Source organism: Entelurus aequoreus, linkage group LG02, assembly GCF_033978785.1.
Source record: "Entelurus aequoreus isolate RoL-2023_Sb linkage group LG02, RoL_Eaeq_v1.1, whole genome shotgun sequence".
Lineage (NCBI taxonomy): Eukaryota > Metazoa > Chordata > Actinopteri > Syngnathiformes > Syngnathidae > Entelurus > Entelurus aequoreus.
Genome location: NC_084732.1, coordinates 9,061,451 through 9,085,247, shown reverse-complemented (window position 1 = coordinate 9,085,247; position 23,797 = coordinate 9,061,451). Strand labels below are relative to the sequence as shown.

Genomic DNA, 23,797 nt, shown 5'->3' with positions numbered 1-23,797 from the left:
AGTTCTTATTTCAGATCCAGAATTGATCTTTTTTCCATTTTAACAACTCGTTGTGGGTTTTTTTTTCGTTACGTAATAAAACAAAATACAAAAAGACACACTCATGCAAATCCTGGAAATGTAACTGAAGTCTACTTTGACACAACCATCAAAAAACAATCAGTTACGAAGGGAGTCCATTAAATATTAAATATACATTTATAATCAACTTTGACTGTAAAATGATCAGACATGATAGAGCAGGGGTCACCAACCTTTTTGAGAGCAAGAGCTACTTCTTGGGTAGTGATTAATGCGAAGGGCTACCAGTTTGATACACACTTAAATAAATTGCCAGAAATAGCCAATTTGCTCAATTTACCTTTAACTCTGTTATTATTAATAATTAATGATATTTACGCTTAATTGAACGGTTTAAATGAGGAGAAAACACGAAAAAAATGACAATTAAATTTTGAAACATAGTTTATCTTCAATTTCGACTCTTTAAAATTCAAAATTCAACCGAAAAAAAGAAGAGAAAAACTAGCTAATTCGAATCTTTTTGAAAAAATTTAAAAAATAATTTATGGAACATCATTAGTAATTTTTCCTGATTAAGATTAATTTTAGAATTTGGATGACATGTTTTAAATAGGTTAAAATCCAATCTGCACTTTGTTAGAATATATAACAAATTGGACCAAGCTATATTTCTAACAAAGACAAATCATTATTTCTTCTAGATTTTCCAGAACAAACATTTTAAAAGAAATTCAAAAGACTTTGAAATAAGATTTAAATTTGATTTTGCAGATTTTCTAGATTTGCCAGAATACATGTTTTGAATTTTAATCATGATAAGTTTGAAGAAATATTTCACAAATATTCTTTGTCGAAAAAACAGAAGCTAAAATGAAGAATTAAACTAAAATGCATTTATTATTCTTTACCATAAAAAAAATAAACTTACTTGAACATTGATTTAAATTGTCAGGAAATAATAGGAAGGAATTCAAAAGGTAAAAAGGTATATGTGTTTAAAAATCCTAAAATCATTTTTAAGGTTGTATTTTTTCTCTAAAATTGTCTTTCTGAAAGTTATAAGAAGCAAAGTAAAAAAAATAATGAATTTATTTAAACAAGTGAAGACCAAGTCTTTAAATATTTTCTTGGATTTTCAAATTCTATTTGAGTTTTGTCTCTCTTAGAATTAAAAATGTCGGGCACAGCGAGACCAGCTTGCTAGTAAATAAATACAATTTATAAAATAGAGGCAGCTCACTGGTAAGTGCTGCTATTTGAGACACTTGTGATTTAGGGCTATATAAATAAACATTGATTGATTGATTGATTGATTGATATATTTCTAACAAAGACAAATCATTATTTCTTCTAGATTTTCCAGAACAAAATTTTTTAAATCAATTCAAAAGACTTTGAAATAAGATTTAAATTTGATTCTACAGATCTTCTAGATTTGCCAGAATAATTTTTTGGAATTTTAATCATAATAAGTTTGAAGAAATATTTCACAAATATTCTTCGTGGAAAAAACAGAAGCTAAAATGAAGAATTAAATTAAAATGTTATTTATTATTCTTTACAATAATAATAAATAAATAAAAATACTTGAACATTAATTTAAATTGTCAGGAAAGAAGAGGAAGGAATTTAAAAGGTAAAAAGGTATATGTGTTTAAAAATCCTAAAAATCATTTCTTCTCTAAAAATTGTCTTTCTGAAAGTTATAAGAAGCAAAGTAAAAAAAATTATGAATTTATTTCAACAAGTGAAGACCAAGTCTTTAAATATTTTCTTGGATTTTCAAATTCTATTTGAGTTTTGTCTCTCTTAGAATTAAACATGTCGGGCACAGCGAGACCAGCTTGCTAGTAAATAAATACAATTTAAAAAATAGAGGCAGCTCACTGGTAAGTGCTGCTATTTGAGCTATTTTTAGAACAGGCCAGCGGGCTACTCATCTGGTCCTTACGGGCTGCCTGGTGCCCGCGGGCACCGCGTTGGTGACCCCTGTGATAGAGCAAACAATAATAGATGTTCAGTCTCCCACTCGCGCTAAACCGTCTTACTGGTGTGTTTCTTCATGTGTTTACTCAAACCCGACTGGTAGCAGAAGCTGGTGTTGCAGATTGAACACGCAAACGTTTTCTCCCCGATGTGCGTTCTGATGTGTCGGATCAAGCTTCTTTTCAGGGCGAAGCCTTCGCCGCAGAAGGAACAGACGCACGGTTTCTCCTCGCTGTGCCGTCTCATGTGCCTTATCAGGTTTCTCTTGTTGCCAAAGCGCTTGTGGCACTGCGGGCACTGCGGCTTCTCCCCAAAGTGGGTCTCCATGTGCTGGAACAAGGCCGAGTTGAAGCTAAAACTGCTGTTGCAGACGGAGCAGGTGAAGGGTTTCTCCCCGGTGTGTTTCCTGGTGTGGATGGTCAGGTAGTCCTTGCGGGAGAATCTTTTGCCGCAAACCGAGCACATGAAGGGTTTTTCTCCCGTGTGGCATCTCATGTGTCGCTTCAGGTTTCGCTTGTTGCCGAACATTTTCTCGCACTGGAGACATTTGTGTTTCTCTTCCGCGGGACACGCCGCGGCTTTGGAGTCGTCGTCGCCGCCGTCGCTGCCGGGAGACGTGGCGTCGTCGCTGTCCGACAGCGGCGCCAAGAGGCGGCCCGCCTGTGATCCTCCGCAGCCGCCGCCTTCCTCATCTTCACTCTTTACGATGACGCGGATCACCGGGAAGTCCTGCAGCTCTTCCGGCGTCTCCCCCGCATCTTCCTCTTTAATGTGGGGGGGCTGTGGCCCCTCCTGCGCCGCCCCGGAGCTCCACTCCTGCTGCTCAGAGGCGAGATGTTCTTCTACACGCACACAAACAAAAACAATGTGTCAATTACATCATCTGGCTTTCAAATATGAATATTATCTCGCACACATCAGCAGTTTCAACATTACAACCTCTAAAGCAGGGGTCAGCAACCTTTTTAATACCAAGAGCTACTTCTTGGGTAGTGATTCATGTGAAGGGCTACCAGTTTGATACACACACCTACTCGGTCGGTGGCCTAGTGGTTAGAGTGTCCGCCCTGAGATGGGTAGGTTGTGAGTTCAAACCCCGGCCGAGTCATACCAAAGACTATAAAAATGGAACCCATTACGTCCCTGCTTGGCACTCAGCATCAAGGGTTGGAATTGGGGGTTAAATCACCAAAAATGATTCCCGGGCGCGGCACTGCTGCTGCCCACTGCTCCCCTTACCTCTCAGGAGGTGATCAAGGGGATGGGTCAAATGCAGAGGACAAATTTCACCACACCTAGTGTGTGTGACAATCATTGGTACTTTAACTTAAACTTAACTTCAATAAATTGCCAGAAATAGCCAAATTGCTCAATTTACCTTTAACTCTATGTTATTATTAATAATTAATGATATTTACACTTAATTGAACGGTTTAAAAGAGGAGAAAACACGAAAAAAATGACAATTAAATTTTGAAACATAGTTTATCTTCAATTTCGACTCTTTAAAATTCAAAATTCAACCGAAAAAAAGAAGAGAAAAACTTAAAAAAAGAATTTATGGAACATCGTTAGCAATTTTTCCTGATTAAGATTAATTTTAGAATTTTGATGACATGTTTTAAATAGGTTAAAATCCAATCTACACTTTGTTAGAATATATAACAAATTGGACCGAGCTATATTTGAGACACTTCTGATTTAGGGCTATATAAATAAACGTTGATTGATTGATTGATTGATATATTTCTAACAAAGACCAATCATTATTTCTTCTAAATTTTCCAGAACGAAAATTTTAAAATCAATTCAAAAGACTTTGAAATAAGATTTAAATTTGATTCTACAGATTTTCTAGATTTGCCAGAATAATTTTTTTGGAATTTTAATCATAATAAGTTTGAAGAAATATTTCACAAATATTCTTTGTGGAAAAAACAGAAGCTAAAATGAAGAATTAAATTAAAATGTATTTATTATTATTTACAATAATAATAAATAAAAAAAATACTTGAACATTAATTTAAATTGTCAGGAAAGAAGAGGAAGGAATTTAAAAGGTAAAAAGGTATATGTGTTTAAAAATCCTAAAATCATTTTTAAGGTTGTATTTTTACAATTTACTTCACATCGGTTAAAGCTAAAATGGTTAAAAAAATGATCTTGCGAACTCGCGTTCAATATGTCATATTCCAGGCGATTTCTGTTACGTTGTGACTTTCATGTCCACTCATTAGCAGTCAAACTGTGCAATATGTTCTTAAAATTGTTTATTATGTTTTTAAAAATGTTACTATTGTTTGTTGTCTTAAGAGTATTTTATGTAGGTTGTTTTAAAAGCACTGAGCTGCATTGCTGTTCAATTTCGTTGTTTCCATGCAATGACAATAAAGGTATTCTGTTTCTGAAACTGTCTGATTTTCACCAACAGAGCCTACTTTACTGGAAATTGTTGTTTAAGGCTGAACCGATGACGTCGACTATGTCGACGTCATCGGTTATGTAAATACGTCAACGCCGTTTTAGTGCGTCGACGCGTCGCATAATTACGTCACACTACCGTCATGGCAGAGCGCAAAGCAGACTGTGCGAGCGAGGGGGAAAAACGCACGCCAAAAGTGGTCAAAAGTGTGGGAGTATTTCAATACACGGCCTAATAATGTTGTTGTATGCACACTGTGTCGAGCGGAAATGGCCTATCATAGCAGCACAACGGCTATGAACCAACATTTGAAAAGAAAACCATCAACTAGTCAATCGTCCGCGTCAGCATACGTTGTCATCATTACACAAAAACATGAATGTGTCATTTGTATCTGCTAGGGGTGTAACGGTTCGTGTTTTGTATTGAACCGTTTCGGTACGGGGCTTTCGGTTCGGTACGGGGTGTACCGAACGAGTTTCTAAGCTAAAGCTAACTTTAGCTGCTAAAGTCTTAACAAGTTGCTTTGCTTCTCTGCCTCTGTCTCAGCATTGTCCCACCCACACAACCATCTGATTGGTACACACGCAGCATTGTCCCACCCACACAACCATCTGATTGGTACACACGCAGCATTGTCCCAGCCACACAACCATCTGATTGGTACACACGCAGCATTATCAGCCAATCAGCAGTGCGTATTCAGAGCGCATGTAGTCAGCGCTTCAGCGTGGAGCAGATATGTGTTTAGCAGGTGAGCATCAGGCAGCGGACTCTCCCCAAATGATAATAAACACCTCCCAGTCAACTACTAGTAACATCACTATGAGCCCGTTGACCTTCTAGAAACTTAAACTGCAGCTCAGCTCGCTCGCAGTCCTGGTTTGAGGTGAAGGCTAATTACCTCTCAGTTCCAGCCACATCGACCCCTTCTGAGCGCCTATTTTCAGCTGCTGGGAATATTGTAAACAAGAAAAGAAGCAGAGCATGTACACATGCTAACCTTTCTTCATTACAACTGTTAGTCACTCACTGGAATGAGTAGAATTGGTTATTGTGTACTGTGTTGGACTGGATGTTTATTTTGCACATTTTAAAAGCAATACTTAATGTTTACAGTGCTCCAGAATATTTAGATTGGCACTTTTTTGTATTGGATGTTTATCTTTATTTTTGCACATTTTAGCAAATAAGCAATACTTTCACTTTTGTTGAAATGTTTACACTGTTGTTACAGAATATTTCGTTTTGCACTTTTTTGTATTGGATGTTTATCTTTATATTTGCACATTTTAAAGCAAAATAAGCAATACTTTTACTTTTTAAATGCTTATACTATTGCAGAATATTAAGATTTGCACTGGATGTTTACTTTTATATATGCACATTAAAAAGCAAATAAGCTACTTTTAATTTTGTTAAATGTTAAAAGTTTTAAATGTTTACATGGTTACAGAATATTTTGTCATGTTGTTGTCAATGTTGACTGAGAGGCCATACTTTTTTTTTTTGTAAATAAAAGCCATGCCTTTTGAAAAAACTGGCCTACTTTTATTTTTTCATCTTCATTTTAAATAAAATAAAATAAAAAATAATCGGTAAAAGGAAAAATAATCTATAGATGAATCGAAAAAATAATCTATAGATTAACCGATTAATCGAAAAAATAATTATGGATTAATCGATAGAAAAATAATCGTTAGCTGCAGCCTTATTGTTGTTTAAACACAACTTCTCTCCAAACAACACACCTATATAAGGCTGCAGCTAACGATTATTTTTCTATCGATTAATCTATAGATTATTTTTTCGATTCATCTATAGATTATTTTTCTTTTTACCGATTATTTTTTATTTTATTTTATTCAAAATGAAGATGAAAAAATAAAAGTAGGCCAGTTTTTTCAAAAGGCATGGCTTTTATTTACAAAAAAAAAAAAAAGTATGGCCACTCAGTCAACATTGACAACAACATGACTAAATATTCTGTAACAATGTAAACATTTAAAACTTTTGACATTTAACAAAATTAAAAGTAGCTTATTTGCTTTTTAATGTGCAAATATAAAAGTCAACATCCAGTGCAAATCTTAATATTCTGCAATAGTATAAGCATTTCAAAAGTAAAAGTATTGCTTATTTTGCTTTAAAATGTGCAAAAATAAAGATAAACATCCAATACAAAAAAGTGCAAAACGAAATATTCTGTAACAACAGTGTAAACATTTCAACAAAAGTGAAAGTATTGCTTATTTGCTAAAATGTGCAAAAATAAAGATAAACATCCGATACAAAAAAGTGCCAATCTAAATATTCTGGAGCACTGTAAACATTAAGTATTGCTTTTAAAATGTGCAAAATAAACATCCAGTCCAACACAGTACACAATAACCAATTCTACTCATTCCAGTGAGTGTCTAACAGTTGTAATGAAGAAAGGTTAGCATGTGTACATGCTCTGCTTCTTTTCTTGTTTACAATATTCCCAGCAGCTGAAAATAGGCGCTCAGAAGGGGTCGATGTGGCTGGAACTGAGAGGTAATTAGCCTTCACCTCAAACCAGGACTGCGAGCGAGCTGAGCTGCAGTTTAAGTTTCTAGAAGGTCAACGGGCTCATAGTGATGTTACTAGTAGTTGACTGGGAGGTGTTTATTATCATTTGGGGAGAGTCCGCTGCCTGATGCTCACCTGCTAAACACCTATCTGCTCCACGCTGAAGCGCTGACTACATGCGCTCTGAATACACACTGCTGATTGGCTGCAAACGCTCTGAATACGCACTGCTGATTGGCTGGTAATGCTTTGTGTGTACCAATCAGATGGTTGTATGGGTGGGACAATGCTGCGTGCTAAGACAGAGGCAGAAGGAGCAAAGCAGCTTGTTAAGACTTTAGCAGCTAAAGTTAGCTTTAGCTTAGAAACTCGTTCGGTACACCCCCGTACCGAACCGAAAGCCCCGTACCGAAACGGTTCAATACAAAACACGAACCGTTACACCCCTAGCAGATACAAATGACACATTCATGTTTTTGTGTAATGATGACAACGTATACTCGCGCGGACGATTGACTAGTTGATGGTTTTCTTTTCAAATGTTGGTTCATAGCCGTTGTGCTGCTATGATAGGCCATTTCCGCTCGACACAGTGTGCATACAACAACATTATTAGGCTGTGTATTGAAATACTCCCACACTTTTGACCACTTTTGGCGTGCGTTTTCCCCCCTCGCTCGCACAGTCTGCTTTGCGCTCCGCCATGACGGTAGTGTGACGTAAATATGCGATGCGTCGACGCAAAAAAACGGCGTCGACGTATTTACGTAACCGATGACGTCGACTACGTCGACGCGTCGTTTCAGCCTTACACCTATATGGAGTAACCCTTACATTTTAGTTAATAACAAATCCATATATATATATATTAGGGCTGCAACTAACGATTAATTAGATAATCGATTAAGCTGTCGATTATTGATTTGATTAATCGATTAATAATCGGATAAAAGAGACAACTACATTTCTATCCTTTCCAGTATTTTATTGGGAAAAAACCAGCATACTGGCACCATACTTATTTTGATTATTGTTTCTCAGCTGTTTGTACATGTTGCAGTTTATAAATAAAGGTTTATAAAAAATAAAAATTACAAAAAAAATAAAAAATTGCCTCTGCGCACGCGCATAGCCTAGATCCAACGAATCGAACACTAAATTAATCGCCAACTATTTTTATAATAGATTTTAATCGATTTAATCGATTAGTTGTTGTAGCCCTAATATATATATATATATATATATATATATATATATATATATATATATATATATATATATATATATATATATATATAAGAATGCAACTCTGTAGGTGTTTGGGCTGTGTTGGAAGCAGATCAGAATCATATCCATTATTTAAGTGTTACTTCTTTCTAAAAACTCCTATAGTCATATTTACATCAGCTAATGTCTCGTGTGGTACAAAGTGCTTGGATTCGAGTGTCCTTGGTTAGAGTCAGAGCGCTGTTTATTCTCTTTGTTGAGACTGCCATTACATTCCTAAGATAAGGAGCACAGCTAGACTGGGGAAACAGCAGGCGGGGGACAGAGGGAAGATCACGGGACTTCCGGGGGTTTGGGGGGAGACCGAGCTAGACCGATCTGGACCGGGCTGGGGAACGCTGGTGTGCTGGATTGGTCTCAGTTTGTCCTCTAAGCTTGGAGAATAAACCACAAAATACCAACTGCTGCCTGTTGATTGAATATAAACATCAGCTTATGTGCCATAAAAAGAATCTGGGAGAGACTAGCAATTTGAATTCCCCATTGGAGGAATGGTGGTCGACGCAACAGTTGTCAGACATGTTGTGGCAGTTTGTTTACGTATGAAAAAATGCATGAAAAGTATCAATGTTGTTTTTTCAGTTTCAAAGGATCACCAAAGCAATACCACTATCCCTCAAATCTATGGTGACTCAAGATGTTTTATATTCAAACACGACCCCCTTTTTTTTTTTTCTTATGCCTTCCGATCTCTCTCTCTCTCTCTCTCTATGTCCACTACTTGATGTCCATACCCCCCCCCCCCCACACCCCTGATTGTAAATAATGTAAATAATTCAATGTGATTATCTTGTGTGATGACTGTATTATGATGATAGTATATATGATAGTATATATCTGTATCATGAATCAATTTAAGTGGACCCCGACTTAAACAAGTTGAAAAACTTATTCGGGTGTTACCATTTAGTGGTCAATTGTACGGAATATGTACTTCACTGTGCAATCTACTAATAAAAGTCTCAATCAATCAATCAATCAATCTATGTCTGAGAAACCTTCATATTGAAGATGTTCATTTATCCCATGAAAAATGTACCAACAAATATATGAGGGCACTTTTGGTGAAATAATATTTTCATAGACAATATATCCTGAAGGAGTTTACAAAACTTGAGCTAAGGGAAATAAGGACAAGATACATTACATACCCAATTCTTCCCAAAAATATTACTTAATGCTGCTGCAGCAACAGAGATACAGTCTATAAGATATATAGATATATAATGTATTCATACATTGTTTATGTAGCATGTATATATAACCTCATCATATCGTTTCTTCTACTTAAAAAAAGATGAGCGTTTTTTTCCCCTTCTCTGGGATTATATTCCCAATTTTGATCTGGGACGTCTGGTCACTTATAGCATATAAGAATATTCTATTACTGTTAAGCAAACTATGAATAATAAAACATGTGTCCTTTATCATAGCTACACGTATGACAAAAAAGCGTGTGAAAATCAGTGGTATTCAGTGAGGTAAGATGAATTAAATGCGTTGACAGTTCATTGCTCCTGCCAAATGAATTGCACTGAGTGGAGCGGATCACCACTCCAAGATGGCGGCCCCGCGTCTCGTCAGCGCCAGTAGGCAGTAGCGCTCCATGCTGCGTACCCTTACAACATGTCTATGTTTGTATGTATTGTTAAAAAAAAACAAAGGCACATCGGAAATGTGTCCGGTCTAAAAAACCCTCCGACCGGAACTCTAGAAAAAAACTAAAGTTCCATAGGGGAATTATGTAAACTCACGACTGTATTAATAAAGTCAACCGTGTTAAAAATGTGTAATTATAATAATAACAAGATATAAAGTTAAGAGACGTAAACAAACCTGCTCTGTGTGTCCCAACGTGATGTTTGTTGAAAACTGCCTCCAGCAGTCGCTCGTTCTCCTTTTTGGTGCGACAAAGTTCCTCCTCGTATTCTGCTATCGTTCTTTCCAACACTACAAATATTTCTTCCACAGCAGCAGTTAGTCGCTGCTTCACCAACACTCTCAGCATTTCTACTTTGCACATGTTCTCACTGTTGATCACTTCCGCTTGTCGTTGTAAGCGGCTAATATGCTAAGCTAACTAGCAAGCTAAGCTAGCCTGAGACGCTTTCAAGTGACGCTGAGACGAGTTGATCCCGACACGACTAATTATTAAAGTATCATATTCCTTAATAGTATACAAGATGGTTCGATATGCGCAGAATTAGAAACAACGCAGAACTGGTTGGAGTAGCGTTGATGTAGCGAAAACTTGCTAACCTTTTTTTTTTTTTTAAACTTCCGGTAGACAAGACAGAGCTGCTACATTTGAGCTTTATTGCCGCCTTCAGGTGAGGAGGTGTCATTACACGCTTTTTTTGGGGTCAGTTTGCTGCCACCAATGTAACCGAGCGGTTATATATGTCGCCTATAATGTATAAAACTACACAATAACAAACACGGAGGCTCCAGTTTTACACGAGGGCCACTTTATTTCCTTTGTTTTCAAAAAACTCCACTCCACCACACCGTGTCGCCACTTCCGCTCTTAGCGCCTTCAAAGTAAGAGCTCAAGGCATGTAGTGTATAACAGCTTATAATTATATATATATATATATATATATATATATATATATATATATATATATATATATATATATATATATATATATATATATATATATATATATATATATATATATATATTATTAATCGTATTTATTTTTTGTTTTTTTGTTTTTTGTTTTTATCGTGCTCTGTTTGTGTTGTGTTGTGTTTGCTCGTTTTTCTTGTGTTATCATTTAACTTGCCTATTGTACAGCACTTTGGCTAAACATTTTTAAATGTGCTTTATTAATAAAGTTGATTTGATTTGATAGCAGGAACTTAAAGGCCTACTGAAAGCCACTACTACCGACCACACAGTCTGATAGTTTATATATCAATGATGAAATCTTAACATTATAACACATGCCAATACGGCCGGGTTAACTTATAAAGTGACATTTTAAATTTGCCGCTAAACTTCCGGTTCGAAACGCCTCTGAGGATGACGTATGCGCGTGACGTAGCCCGGCGAACACGGGTATGCCTTCCACATTGAAGCCAATACGAAAAAGCTCTGTTTTCATTTCATAATTCCACAGTATTCTGGACATCTGTGTTCGTGAATCTGTTTCAATCATGTTCATTGCATTATGGAGAAGGTAGCTGAGCAAGCAAAGAAGAAAGTTGTCGGTGCGAAATGGACGTATTTTTCGAACGTAGTCAGCAACAACAGTACACAGCCGGCGCTTCTTTGTTTACATTCCCGAAAGATGCAGTCAAGATGGAAGAACTCGGATAACAGAGACTCTAACCAGGAGGACTTTTGACTTGGATACACAGACGCCTGTAGAGAACTGGGACAACACAGACTCTTGCCAGGATTACTTTGATTTGGATGACAAAGACGCAGACGTGCTACTGTGAGTATGCAGCTTTGGCTTTTTTTTGCGTATGTACGTAACTTTTTTAAAATATATAAGCTTTATGAACCTTGGGTTAGGTGAACGGTCTTTTGGGCTGAGTGATTGTGTGTGTTGATCAGGTGTTTGAATTGTATTGGCGTGTTCTATGGAGCTAGGAGCTAGCAGAGGAGCTAGGAGCTAGCATAACACGTACCGTACCGTACGTGCGCGTCACGTACGTAACTTTTTTAAAATATATAAGCTTTATGAACCTTGGGTTAGGTGAACGGTCTTTTGGGCTGAGTGATTGTGTGTGTTGATCAGGTGTTTGAATTGTATTGGCGTGTTCTATGGAGCTAGGAGCTAGCAGAGGAGCTAGGAGCTAGCATAACAAACACGCAGGTGTTATTATGCAGGATTAATTTGTGTCATATGAAATATAAGCCTGGTTGTGTTGTGGCTAATAGAGTATATATATGTCTTGTGTTTATTTACTGTTGTAGTCATTCCCAGCTGAATATCAGGTACCGTGAGTATGCAGCCTTGGCTGCTAAACATTTGATCGCTTGACCGTACGTGCGCGTCACGTACGTAACTTTTTAAAAATATATAAGCTTTATGAACCTTGGGTTAGGTAAACGGTCTTTTGGGCTGAGTGATTGTGTGTGTTGATCAGGTGTTTGAATTGTATTGGCGTGTTCTATGGAGCTAGGAGCTAGCAGAGGAGCTAGGAGCTAGCATAACAAACACGCAGGTGTTTTTATGCAGGATTAATTTGTGTCATATTAAATATAAGCCTGGTTGTGTTGTGGCTAATAGAGTATATATATGTCTTGTGTTTATTTACTGTTGTAGTCATTCCCAGCTGAATATCAGGTCACCCCCGCCTCTCACAGCATCTTCCCTATCTGAATAGCTTCAACTCCCCACTAGTCCTTCACTTGCACTTTACTCATCCACAAATCTTTCATCCTCGCTCAAATTAATGGGGAAATTGTCGCTTTCTCGGTCCGAATCTCTCTCACTTCATGCGGCCATCATTGTAAACAATAGGGAACTTTGCGTATATGTTCAACTGACTACGTCACGCTACTTCCGGTAGGTGCAAGCCTTTTTTTTATCAGATACCAAAAGTTGCAATCTTTATCGTCGTTGTTCTATACTAAATCCTTTCAGCAAAAATATGGCAATATCGTGAAATGATCAAGTATGACACATAGAATAGATCTGCTATCCCCGTTTAAATAAAAAAAAAATTCATTTCAGTAGGCCTTTAACAACACAAAGAGGCAAGTCCATAAAAATAGGTTGCATATATATATATATATATATATATATATATATATATATATATATATATATATATATATATATATATATATATATATATATATATATATATATATATATATATATATATATATATATATATATATATATATTTATATTTATTTATTTATTTATTTATTTTTTGAACAACAAACATTTATAATGCACACAAAAAGTCAAGGCACTTTCAGCATAACCAACAATCTACACATCCGGTTGAGCAAATCACGACATCAGCAAAACATGTCAAGGAAAGAAAACAAAAGCAAATACAGATAGAGTGTTAAATATGAATAAATATTAATAATAAAAAAAATATGAATATATGACTATTTTATGCTGCAGCTGTTACATATACTGTAATATTGTACATGGTAATTGTTATATATTGTATATATGATATAAACATATAATATAATATATCAGTATATATCCTATACTGAATATATATTATGTAAATATTACGTATATATGTTATATTTTATATTGCTTTTAGTCTATTTTATACCTGCATTGTCCTTTCCATCTTTTCCATCATTTGTAACTGAGCTACTGTGTGCAACAATTTCCCTTCTGGATCATTAAAGTTTGTCTAAGTCTAAGTCAAACAAAATCCAAAAAGACAAAAAGGGCTACCTAAATCACTTGAAATGTTTTTGACAAAGATATCAATTTAAGGGCTTTTGTACTCTTAATCATGAAGAAGGAGCTGAGCCGGAAGGCAAAGCTCTCAATTTAGCGTTCCCATCCTCACCTATGGTCATGAGCTTTGGGTTATGAGCGAAAGGACAAGATCACGGGTACAAGCGGCCCAAATGAGTTTCCTCCGCCGGGTGGCGGGTCTCTCCCTTAGAGATAGGGTGAGAAGCTGGGAGGAGCTCAAAGTAAAGCCGCTGCTCCTCCACATGGAGAGGAGCCAGGTGAGGTGGTTCGGGCATCTGGTCAGGATGCCACCCGAACGCCTCCCTAGGGAGGTGTTTAGGGCAGTGGTCCCCAACCTTTTTGTTGCTGCGGACCGGTCAACGCTTGGAAATTTGTCCCACGGACCGGTGGGGGAGGGAGGGGGGTGTATTTAAAAAAATAAAAAATAAATATTTTTTATTTTATTTTTTTACATAAATAAATACAATAATGTGTGCTTACGGACTGTATCCCTGCAGGCTGCATTGATCTATATTGATATAGAATGTATATATTGTGTTTTTTATGTTGATTTCATTAAAAAAAAAAAATAATAATAATTTTTTTTTTTTTTTACATAAATAAATACAATCATGTGTGCTTACGGACTGTATCCCTGCAGGCTGTATTGATCTATATTGATATAGAATGTATATATTGTGTTTATGTTGATTTCATTTAAAAAAAATATATATATATATATATATATTTTTTTTACATAAATAAATACAATCATGTGTGCTTACGGACTGTATCCCTGCAGGCTGTATTGATCTATATTGATATAGAATGTATATATTGTTTTTTTATGTTGATTTCATTCAAACAAAAAAACAAAAAAAAACAAAAATTTTTTTTTTTTTTTTTTTTAAATTCTTGTGCGGCCCGGTACCAATCGGTCCGCGGACCGGTACCGGGCCGCGGACCGGTACCGGGCCGCGGCCCGGTGGTTGGGGACCACTGGTTTAGGGCACGTCTGTAAAATCGACAGTCTACTTAAAACCCAAACCTAAAAACCCACCTTTTTTTAGCACAGCTTTGATCTAATTTCTCTGCCTTCTTGTTTTTAAATACACTGCTTTCCTATCTGTTTTATCCATGGTTGTATTTCTATTGTATCTATGTTTCTGTTTTATCTCGTGTTCATCATGTTTTCGTTCCTATTTTAAATTTCTATTATATATTCTAACTTTCTATTTTTATTGAAATACATTTTTAAAAATTTTCTTTAAATGTATACTTTGTAGCACTTTGAGATTTTAACAAATGTAAAGTGTGTTACAAATGTAATTCATTATTATTGTTATTATTATTATTAAAACAATTTATATAATTGCCCTGAAGTGAGATCTGTCGTTGTGGCTTGTGCAGCCCTTAGAGCAGGGGTCACCAACGCGGTGCCCGCGGGCACCAGGTAGCCCGTAAGGACCAGATGAGTAGCCCGCTGGCCTGTTCTAAAAATAGCTCAAATAGCAGCACTTACCAGTGAGCTGCCTCTATTTTTTAAATTTTATTTATTTACTAGCAAGCTGGTCTCGCTTTGCCCGACATTTTTAATTCTAAGAGAGACAAAACTCAAATAGAATTTGAAAATCCAAGAAAATATTTTAAAGACTTGGTGTTAACTTGTTTAAATAAATTCATAATTGTTTTTTACTTTGCCTCTTATAACTTTCAGAAAGACAATTTTAGAGAAAAAATACAACCTTAAAAATGATTTTAGGATTTTTAAACACATATACCTTTTTACCTTTTAAATTCCTTCCTCTTCTTTCCTGACAATTTGAATCAATGTTCAAGTAAATTTTTATTTTTTTTATTGTAAAGAATAATAAACACATTTTAATTTAATTCTTCATTTTAGCTTCTGTTTTTTCCACGAAGAATATTTGTGAAATATTTCTTCAAACTTATTATGATTAAAATTCCAAAAAATTATTCTGGCAAATCTAGAAAATCTGTAGAATCAAATTTAAATCTTATTTCAAAGTCTTTTGAATTGATTTTAAAATTTTTGTTCTGGAAAATCTAGAAGAAATAATGATTTGTCTTTGTTAGAAATATAGCTTGGTCCAATTTGTTATATATTCTAACAAAGTGCAGATTGCATTTTAACCTATTTAAAACATGTCATCCAAATTCTAAAATTAATCTCAATCTGGAAAAATTACTAATGATGTTCCATAAATTCTTTTTTTTATTTTTTCAAAAAGATTCGAATTAGCTAGTTTTTCTCTTCTTTTTTTCGGTTGAATTTTGAATTTTAAAGAGTCGAAATTGAAGATAAACTATGTTTCAAAATTTAGTTGTCATTTTTTTCGTGTTTTCTCCTCTTTTAAACCGTTCAATTAAGTGTAAATATCATTAATTATTAATAATAACATAGAGTTAAAGGTAAATTGAGCAAATTGGCTATTTCTGGCAATTTATTGAAGTGTGTATCAAACTGGTAGCCCTTCGCATTAATCACTACCCAAGAAGTAGCTCTTGCTTTCAAAAAGGTTGCTGACCCCTGCCTTAGAGACACTCGTGATTTAGGGCTATGTAAGTAAAAATGTATTGATTGATTGATAATTAATAATGAAATCAAATTCCTACATGATTCACTCTGATGGCAAAACCACTTTCACATCCCTCAACTACATCCACACTCCCTTTAGTTTTTTTATTTATGTTACGGAAATGTTCATTAAACTATTATAGTTTATGTTTTTGTGTACAGATTATTGCTGCTTGCATTGCAGGGCATTTTAAAAAATTCACGTGTAATGACACCTCCTTGCCTGAAGAGGCAGTGTTGCTAGAAGATGCTAGTCGTATCTTGTCTGCCGGAAATGGGGAAAAAACAGTCAAGGAAAATAAGACAACAAGACGGCGGGACTGCTAAGTCCGTGTTTTTGTTTCCATTGCCGCTCCTACGTAACATTATCGCTGTACATATTTGTAACACGTAACCAATCAAACATCGTTACTTACTCGCCGTGATGCATGTAGAGGCTCGTCGTGCTAGCTTAGCGTGCTAGCTGCGGACCAAGAAGGGCGGAAGTAGCAGAGATGATAGCAGAATACGAGGAGCAACTTTGTGGAACAAAAGCAAAGAAGGAGCAACAAAGTCAACAACTGGACGCTGCTGGCAACAAACACGCAAAGAAGGAGCAACAAAGTCAACGACTGGACGCTGCTTGCAACAAACACGCAAAGAAGGAGCAACAAAGTCAACAACTGGACGCTGCTTGCAACAAACATGCAAAGAAGGAGCAACAAAGTCAACAACTGGACGCTGCTTGCAACAAACACGCAAAGAAGGAGCAACAAAGTCAACAACTGGACGCTGCTTGCAACAAACATGCAGAGAAGGAGCAACAAAGTCAACAACTGGACGTTAGTTGCAACAAACATGTAAATAAGAAGCAACAACGTCAACAACTGGACGCTGCTTGCAACAAACATGCAGAGAAGGAGCAACAAAGTCAACAACTGGACGCTGCTTGCAACAAACACGCAAAGAAGGAGCAACAAAGTCAACAACTGGACGCTGCTTGCAACAAACATGCAAATAAGAAGCAACAAAGTCAACAACTGGACGCTGCTTGCAACAAACATCCACTTCGAGAAGGTTTGCTGGCTTTTCCCACCACTAGTTTGACATTTTACTCCATGAAAGTGGACTAACTTGTTATTATTGTGACTATTTATCAACACTTTGTGCTTAGATGACAGAAAGCAATAGTAGTTAAACTTACTAACTTGTTATTATTGTGACTATTTATCAACACTTTGTGCTTAGATGACAGAAAGCAATAGTAGTTAAACTTACTAACTTGTTATTATTGTGACTATTTATCAACACTTTGTGCTTAGATGACAGAAAGCAATAGTAGTTAAACTTACTAACTTGTTATTATTGTGACTATTTATCAACACTTTGTGCTTAGATGACAGAGAGCAATAGTAGTTAAACTTACTAACTTGTTATTATTGTGACTATTTATCAACACTTTGTGCTTAGATGACAGAAAGCAATAGTAGTTAAACTTACTAACTTGTTATTATTGTGACTATTTATCAACACTTTGTGCTTAGATGACAGAAAGCAATAGTAGTTAAACTTACTAACTTGTTATTATTGTGACTATTTATCAACACTTTGTGCTTAGATGACAGAAAGCAATAGTAGTTAAACTTACTAACTTGTTATTATTGTGACTATTTATCAACACTTTGTGCTTAGATGACAGAAAGCAATAGTAGTTAAACTTACTAACTTGTTATTATTGTGACTATTTATCAACACTTTGTGCTTAGATGACAGAAAGCAATAGTAGTTAAACTTACTAACTTGTTATTATTGTGACTATTTATCAACACTTTGTGCTTAGATGACAGAAAGCAATAGTAGTTAAACTTACTAACTTGTTATTATTGTGACTATTTATCAACACTTTGTGCGTAGATGACAGAAAGCAATAGTAGTTAAACTTACTAACTTGTTATTATTGTGACTATTTATCAACACTTTGTGCTTAGATGACAGAAAGCAATAGTAGTTAAACTTACTAACTTGTTATTATTGTGACTATTTATCAACACGTTGTGCTTAGATGACAGAAAGCAATAGTAGTTAAACTTACTAACTTGTTATTATTGTGACTATTTATCAACACTTTGTGCTTAGATGACAGAAAGCAATAGTAGTTAAACTTACTAATTTGTTATTATTGTGACTATTTATCAACACTTTGAGGTAAATCACTCCTTTGGGATAAAAAATGTTCAAAGTGGTCAAAGGCTAACCGCTTTACTTCAGCGCTTCCTGGTGGTGGCTTTTATTTAGTATATGTGTCCTTCTTACCTATCTATATGTTTGTGCACACTGTCGCTTTTACAATGGTTTGGATTTATATATATTTAAAATAATAATAATCTTTATTTAAATAACAATGCAATATAGAACATGTATTACAAGACAAACAATACGTATTAAGGATACAGTCAAAATGGTCACTGTCGCCATGGTGACAGTCGAGCATCACTACCAGACCCGTACGGAAACTCAAGCGATTTAATTCACAAATGACAAATTAATCAACCTTTTATTTATTTTTTTACAGGAAAAAAACAGTCCAAATTAGTCATCTGGAAATCAAACCAAGAAATGTGTCTGAAAAGGAGCAATCTAATAACTCAAAATGATGTTTTAATGTTTATTACCTGATTGATAATTACTTACTAAATACACAATAAATAATCATCTGCTATTACGTACAGCCAGTGTACAGTAAAACACACAACAATGTACAGTATACAGGATACACAATAACTAGGGATGATGTTTGATAAGGAATTATCGAGTTCGAGCCTATTATCGAATCCTCTTATCGAACCGATTCCTTATGGATTCTCTTATGGAGTCCAGATAGGTTGTTGTATGTGGAAAAAAACACAAAATATTTGGTTTAACAAAAGCTCACTTTTATTATATAATAACAAAATAAAATCTAATAAATAAATAAATATTGACTGTTACCCACCTAAAAAAATAAAATAAAATAAATAAATATTGACTGTTGTTACCCAAAGTATATTAAGTGGGATTTTTCAGAGAAACAAATATATACAGTAACACAAAAACAAGCTGTCTCTGTGATCACTATAGGTGTATAAATAATAATATAGTGTTCAATAAAATCAGTCCCTTGGGCACAAAACTGAAAATAATACAGCTCTCCAAAAAGTGCACTTCTGCTGCTATTGGAACATAACTGTTTGTTATGATGCTTTGACATTTTTGCACTTTATTTCTTTATTGAAAGGAAATTCTATGAAGAGAAAAGTTGTTTGCAAATGTGGTTACAAGAAGCACAATGAGCATGTGTTTGGGGTGAGACAAGTGAGGGCGGGGGGGGGGGGGGGGGGGGGGGGGGAGATATTGAAGAGGAGAGTGCATTCCGGGAAGTTTTCAGATCAACTTGGGCTACGCATTTGTATGTGTTGTTCGAGGCTGGTCTCTATTCTCAAATATTTGACAATAAATTACAAAATACCTATACTGTGCTTGGTGGTATCTTTGAGATCAGTTTATATGTCATCTAAGGAACTTGGGACTGACCAGCGTTTTACATCCCACTTGGAGGAACATCTGGTCAAACGCAACAGTGTATAAATAATAATATAGTGTTAAATAAAATCAGTCCCTTGGGCAGAAAACTGAAAATAATACAGCTCTCCAAAAAGTGCACTTCTGCTGCTATTGGAACATAACTGTTTGTTATGATGCTTTGACATTTTTGCACTTTATTTCTTTATTGAAAGAACATTCTATGAAGAGAAAAGTTGTTTGCAAATGTGGTTACAATGCTAAAAAATGAAAAGTTAAAGCTAAAAAAAGAAATACACTTTATTGAGTTAACATTATTTCTTTATAGGGGGGAAAATGTTATGAGCTAGGGAATATAACAACTACACTACCCAGCATGCAACGGGAGTTACGAGCATGGCCCCGAAAAGTGTTGCATGTTGCCACGCTGTGAAAGTAAACGTCAAGAACTCAGCCAACACGCCTCGTCTGCATTATTTATAATTAGACCGACAACACATCTACAGTGTGATTTTGTAACGTTTACAAGGAAAAAAAAACAAAAGTTAAAAAAGGGAGATGTGTTGTATATATATGTATGTGCTGCAGTGTTGTATATATATGTATGTGCTGCGGTTGCTTTAAGAAGGTTGCGACAGCTGCCGTAAAGGAGGTGCGGTGCTAGCCTGGTTGCTATGTTGTAAAAGTGTTGGTCATGTGTTTGTACCCTGCTCAAATCTCTCAGTAAAGTTATTCGATGGATTATAGCTTTTGTTTTGAACTTTATTACACCTTGGAGCGCTTTTTCCCGTCCATTGTTTTCCTGCTTTCGCTATCTGCGCCTAATGACTGAGCTACGTGACGTCATTTCTTGTGATGTCACACGGAGCATTTCTGGTCGGGACGGGATTCGAATAAAGAATCAACTCTTTTCCTTTACTATAGTGGTCTCGATAACGGGTACCGGTTCTCAAAAAGGGATTCGAGTCCGAGGACTCGGTTCTTTTCTTATCAAACAACCGGGAAAACCGGTTTCGAGTATCATCCCTAACAATAACACATAATTACAAGAATATACCCGTTTATTTTTTTACTAATGGTAAGAAAATATAAATATATTACCCGCTTAAAAAAAGTTCATATGCAGAGTTGATGTTTGTCCTCTTGTGTCCTGCAGGAGTTCTTTCTCCTGAGTGGACCGCCAGGGTGGAGCAGGAGGAGCCACAGCCCCCCCACATTAAAGATGAAGCGGAGGAGCACCGCATTAGCCGGGAAGAGGAGGCCGCTTTCCCTCTGACTCGCGTCATCGTGAAGAGTGAAGACGACGACGAAGAAGACCCCGGTGGTGCGAGACCACCAGCAGAGAGCCTCTTGGCTCCGGTATCAGATCATGACGACGCGACATCTCCCGACTCTGAGGGTGAAGAGCCGAAGGCGGATACGACTTGTCACTCTGACGACACAAACACGCACTTTAAATGCTCTCGCTGTGACAAAGCTTTTAGCAACAAGGCAAATTTAAGAAGACACACAATGATTCACACGGGAGAGAAACCCTTCATGTGCTCAGTGTGCGGCCAAAGGTTCTCCCAGAAGACCACCATGATCACGCACACCAGAACGCACACGGGGGAGAAACCCTTTACTTGCTCGGCGTGCGACAAGAGCTTCAGCGACTACTCGACGCTGACTAAACACCAGCGGACGCACACGGGCGACAAACCTTTCTCCTGCTCCTTCTGCGGCAAAAGCTTCTCCCAGAAGGCCACCATGAGAACGCACACCAGGACGCACACGGGGGAGAAGGCGCACTCCTGCTCGGTGTGCCGAGCCACTTTCAACGTGCGCTCCACGCTGGTGCAGCACATGAGGAGGCACACGGGCGAGAAACCCTTCTCCTGCTCGGTGTGCGGCAAAAGCTTCGGTCACCCCGCGGCCATGGCGAGGCACGCCCGGACGCACTCTGGCAAGGAAAGCTTGAGTTGCGGCGTGTGTGAGGAAAGATTCTTTTTTAAGTACCAGGTCAACGACCACAAGTGTGCTGGCCAGAGCAGCAAATGAACAAAACTCTCAGGACTTTGGACTTTCTTGCGAGAGCTGATAAACTGGATGTGTGTGTGTGTGTGTGTGTGTGTGTGTGTGTGTGTGTGTGTGTGTGTGTGTGTGTGTGTGTGTGTGTGTGTGTGTCAGGTTCAAACACTGATGACATCTATTAAACAAGACAAGAGGCAAAGAATCAACCAGAGGCAGAATTCAATTTGGACTCAATATTGAGGAGAAAACGTGTCGACCTGTAACCTCTTACAGTGTCACCCACGCTCTGCCAATAGATTGCACTCCTTCTTTATTTGACTTTCTCCCACCCCACCTGACCACAGCTGCTTCCAGAGGGAAGTGGGTCGTAAACAGCGCTGCCTTTGGTTACCGAACGGTTCAAAAGAAGAGGTCGTAAAATAGTTCAAAAAGGGTTCGTAATATACTTCAAAAAGAGTTTGTCTGGAAATTGGGCAGATCCTGCCATCTGTCCGCTTTGAAGTCACGGCGGAGTTTTACGAGCCTTCCTCCTGGTGGGCCCCAAAGACAGCTCCCGTCCCCCTGCCAGGAACTCAATGTAATACAAAGCTTTTGGGATCATTTAGAAACAGTTATTCTAACAGTGTGTGTGTTCTTGTGTTTCTACCCTTCTTGAGACATCAAGAAGGAAAAGTAGCTTCCATATGAGGAGGTGTGAACAAGTTAGGACAGAAATCATGGTCCCAATACGTAAAAAACATTGCATCTAATAAAGAACAAAATACTAGAATCCGTGAACATTGCTCCAAAGTCAGGATTTTTTTTTGTTGATTTAATGTGCATACAAATAAGACATCCCGCGTCGCATATGTGACCATAGGATGAACAAATTCACTACGGGACTAAGACTATGGTGGCCATTAACAGTTAGCGTCTACAGCTGTGTTGCCCAAAGTGACTTGTTAGTCATCAGCCTTAAGCACATTACAAAAAACAAAAACATAGAGATCTCATTGGCACCCCTGCTGGTGACTACTATCAAAAAGAGGGTGGTCCCAAAAAGGAGGGATTTTTCAAATTGACTGTGTGTCGCTTTTAAAAGTGCTCCCCCTCTGGTCAACATATGAAATAACAAGTGTGTGTAAGAATTTGAAATGTGCTCCCTTTGGCCAAAATGAATTAAAACAACAAATAAATACATATGTATATAGAGACGTACTGTAATAACTTGAAGAAAATAATGAAGGTTATAAACCAATTATGTGGGCTCTGTACCGAGGATGTCGTTGTGGCTTGTACAGCCCTTTGAGACACTTGTGATTTAGGGCTATATAAATAAACATTGATTGATTGATTGAATTACAAACAAAAAATAACTAAAAGCTTACCTTTTTTATATTTGCGTAGTTTGTATATTTTATTTATGTTGTAAATACAAATCTTTATATATCTAGAAAGGGTGGTCCTAAAGAGCAGGGCCGCCCCGTGGCATAGGCCGTATAGGCAAATGCTAAGGGCGCCGTCCATCAGGGGGCGCCACGCCAGTGCCACAAATGTTGGAGAAAAAAAAAAAAGTTGGTACTATTATTTCTAAATACAAAAAATAATCCCACGTTAATTAAAATGCAAAGTAAAGCCTATTTAATAGAAATATTATTTGTTACAACATTACGCCCCCCCCCCCCCCCTCCCCCCGCACGGTGCGCCCCCTCCCTTCCCGTATCATGACTGTTTATGGACGTCACCGCATCAAAAAATCAACACAAGATGTCAAAACGGCCAAAACTGTCAGGTGCCCAGGGAAGAAAAAAGAGAAAAGAAGAGGAGAAACGAGAAAAACACAGAGGTAGCAGGGAGGTAACGTTAGCCTACATTAAATTATTTGTCTGTTACAGAATGTGATAGTAACCTGGCTTTTTAGCATTAAGCTAATGTTACATGATTCGGCAATTGCTAATCAATAAATAGCTAGTTCTGTTTTAACGTCGGGTTAATATT

At 36.9% G+C, this 23,797-nt stretch overlaps 2 protein-coding genes across 2 annotated transcripts; one reads left to right on the top strand and one right to left on the bottom strand.

The window, feature by feature from the left end:
- Positions 1 to 814: 814 nt before the first annotated feature.
- Positions 815 to 10,609, bottom strand: LOC133662244 (gastrula zinc finger protein XlCGF8.2DB-like). The gene is made up of 2 exons (XM_062066072.1): positions 10,109 to 10,609; positions 815 to 2,852 (listed from the first exon to the last, which is right to left on the bottom strand). The coding sequence occupies exons 1-2, from the start codon at positions 10,293 to 10,295 to the stop codon at positions 2,059 to 2,061; spliced, it is 981 nt and encodes a 326-aa protein (XP_061922056.1). The 5' UTR covers positions 10,296 to 10,609; the 3' UTR covers positions 815 to 2,058.
- Positions 10,610 to 16,558: 5,949 nt separating this feature from the next.
- Positions 16,559 to 22,981, top strand: LOC133662237 (zinc finger protein 771-like). The gene is made up of 2 exons (XM_062066059.1): positions 16,559 to 17,326; positions 20,964 to 22,981. Exons 1-2 carry the CDS (start codon positions 16,765 to 16,767, stop codon positions 21,845 to 21,847), a joined length of 1,446 nt encoding a protein of 481 aa, XP_061922043.1. The 5' UTR covers positions 16,559 to 16,764; the 3' UTR covers positions 21,848 to 22,981.
- Positions 22,982 to 23,797: the final 816 nt, after the last annotated feature.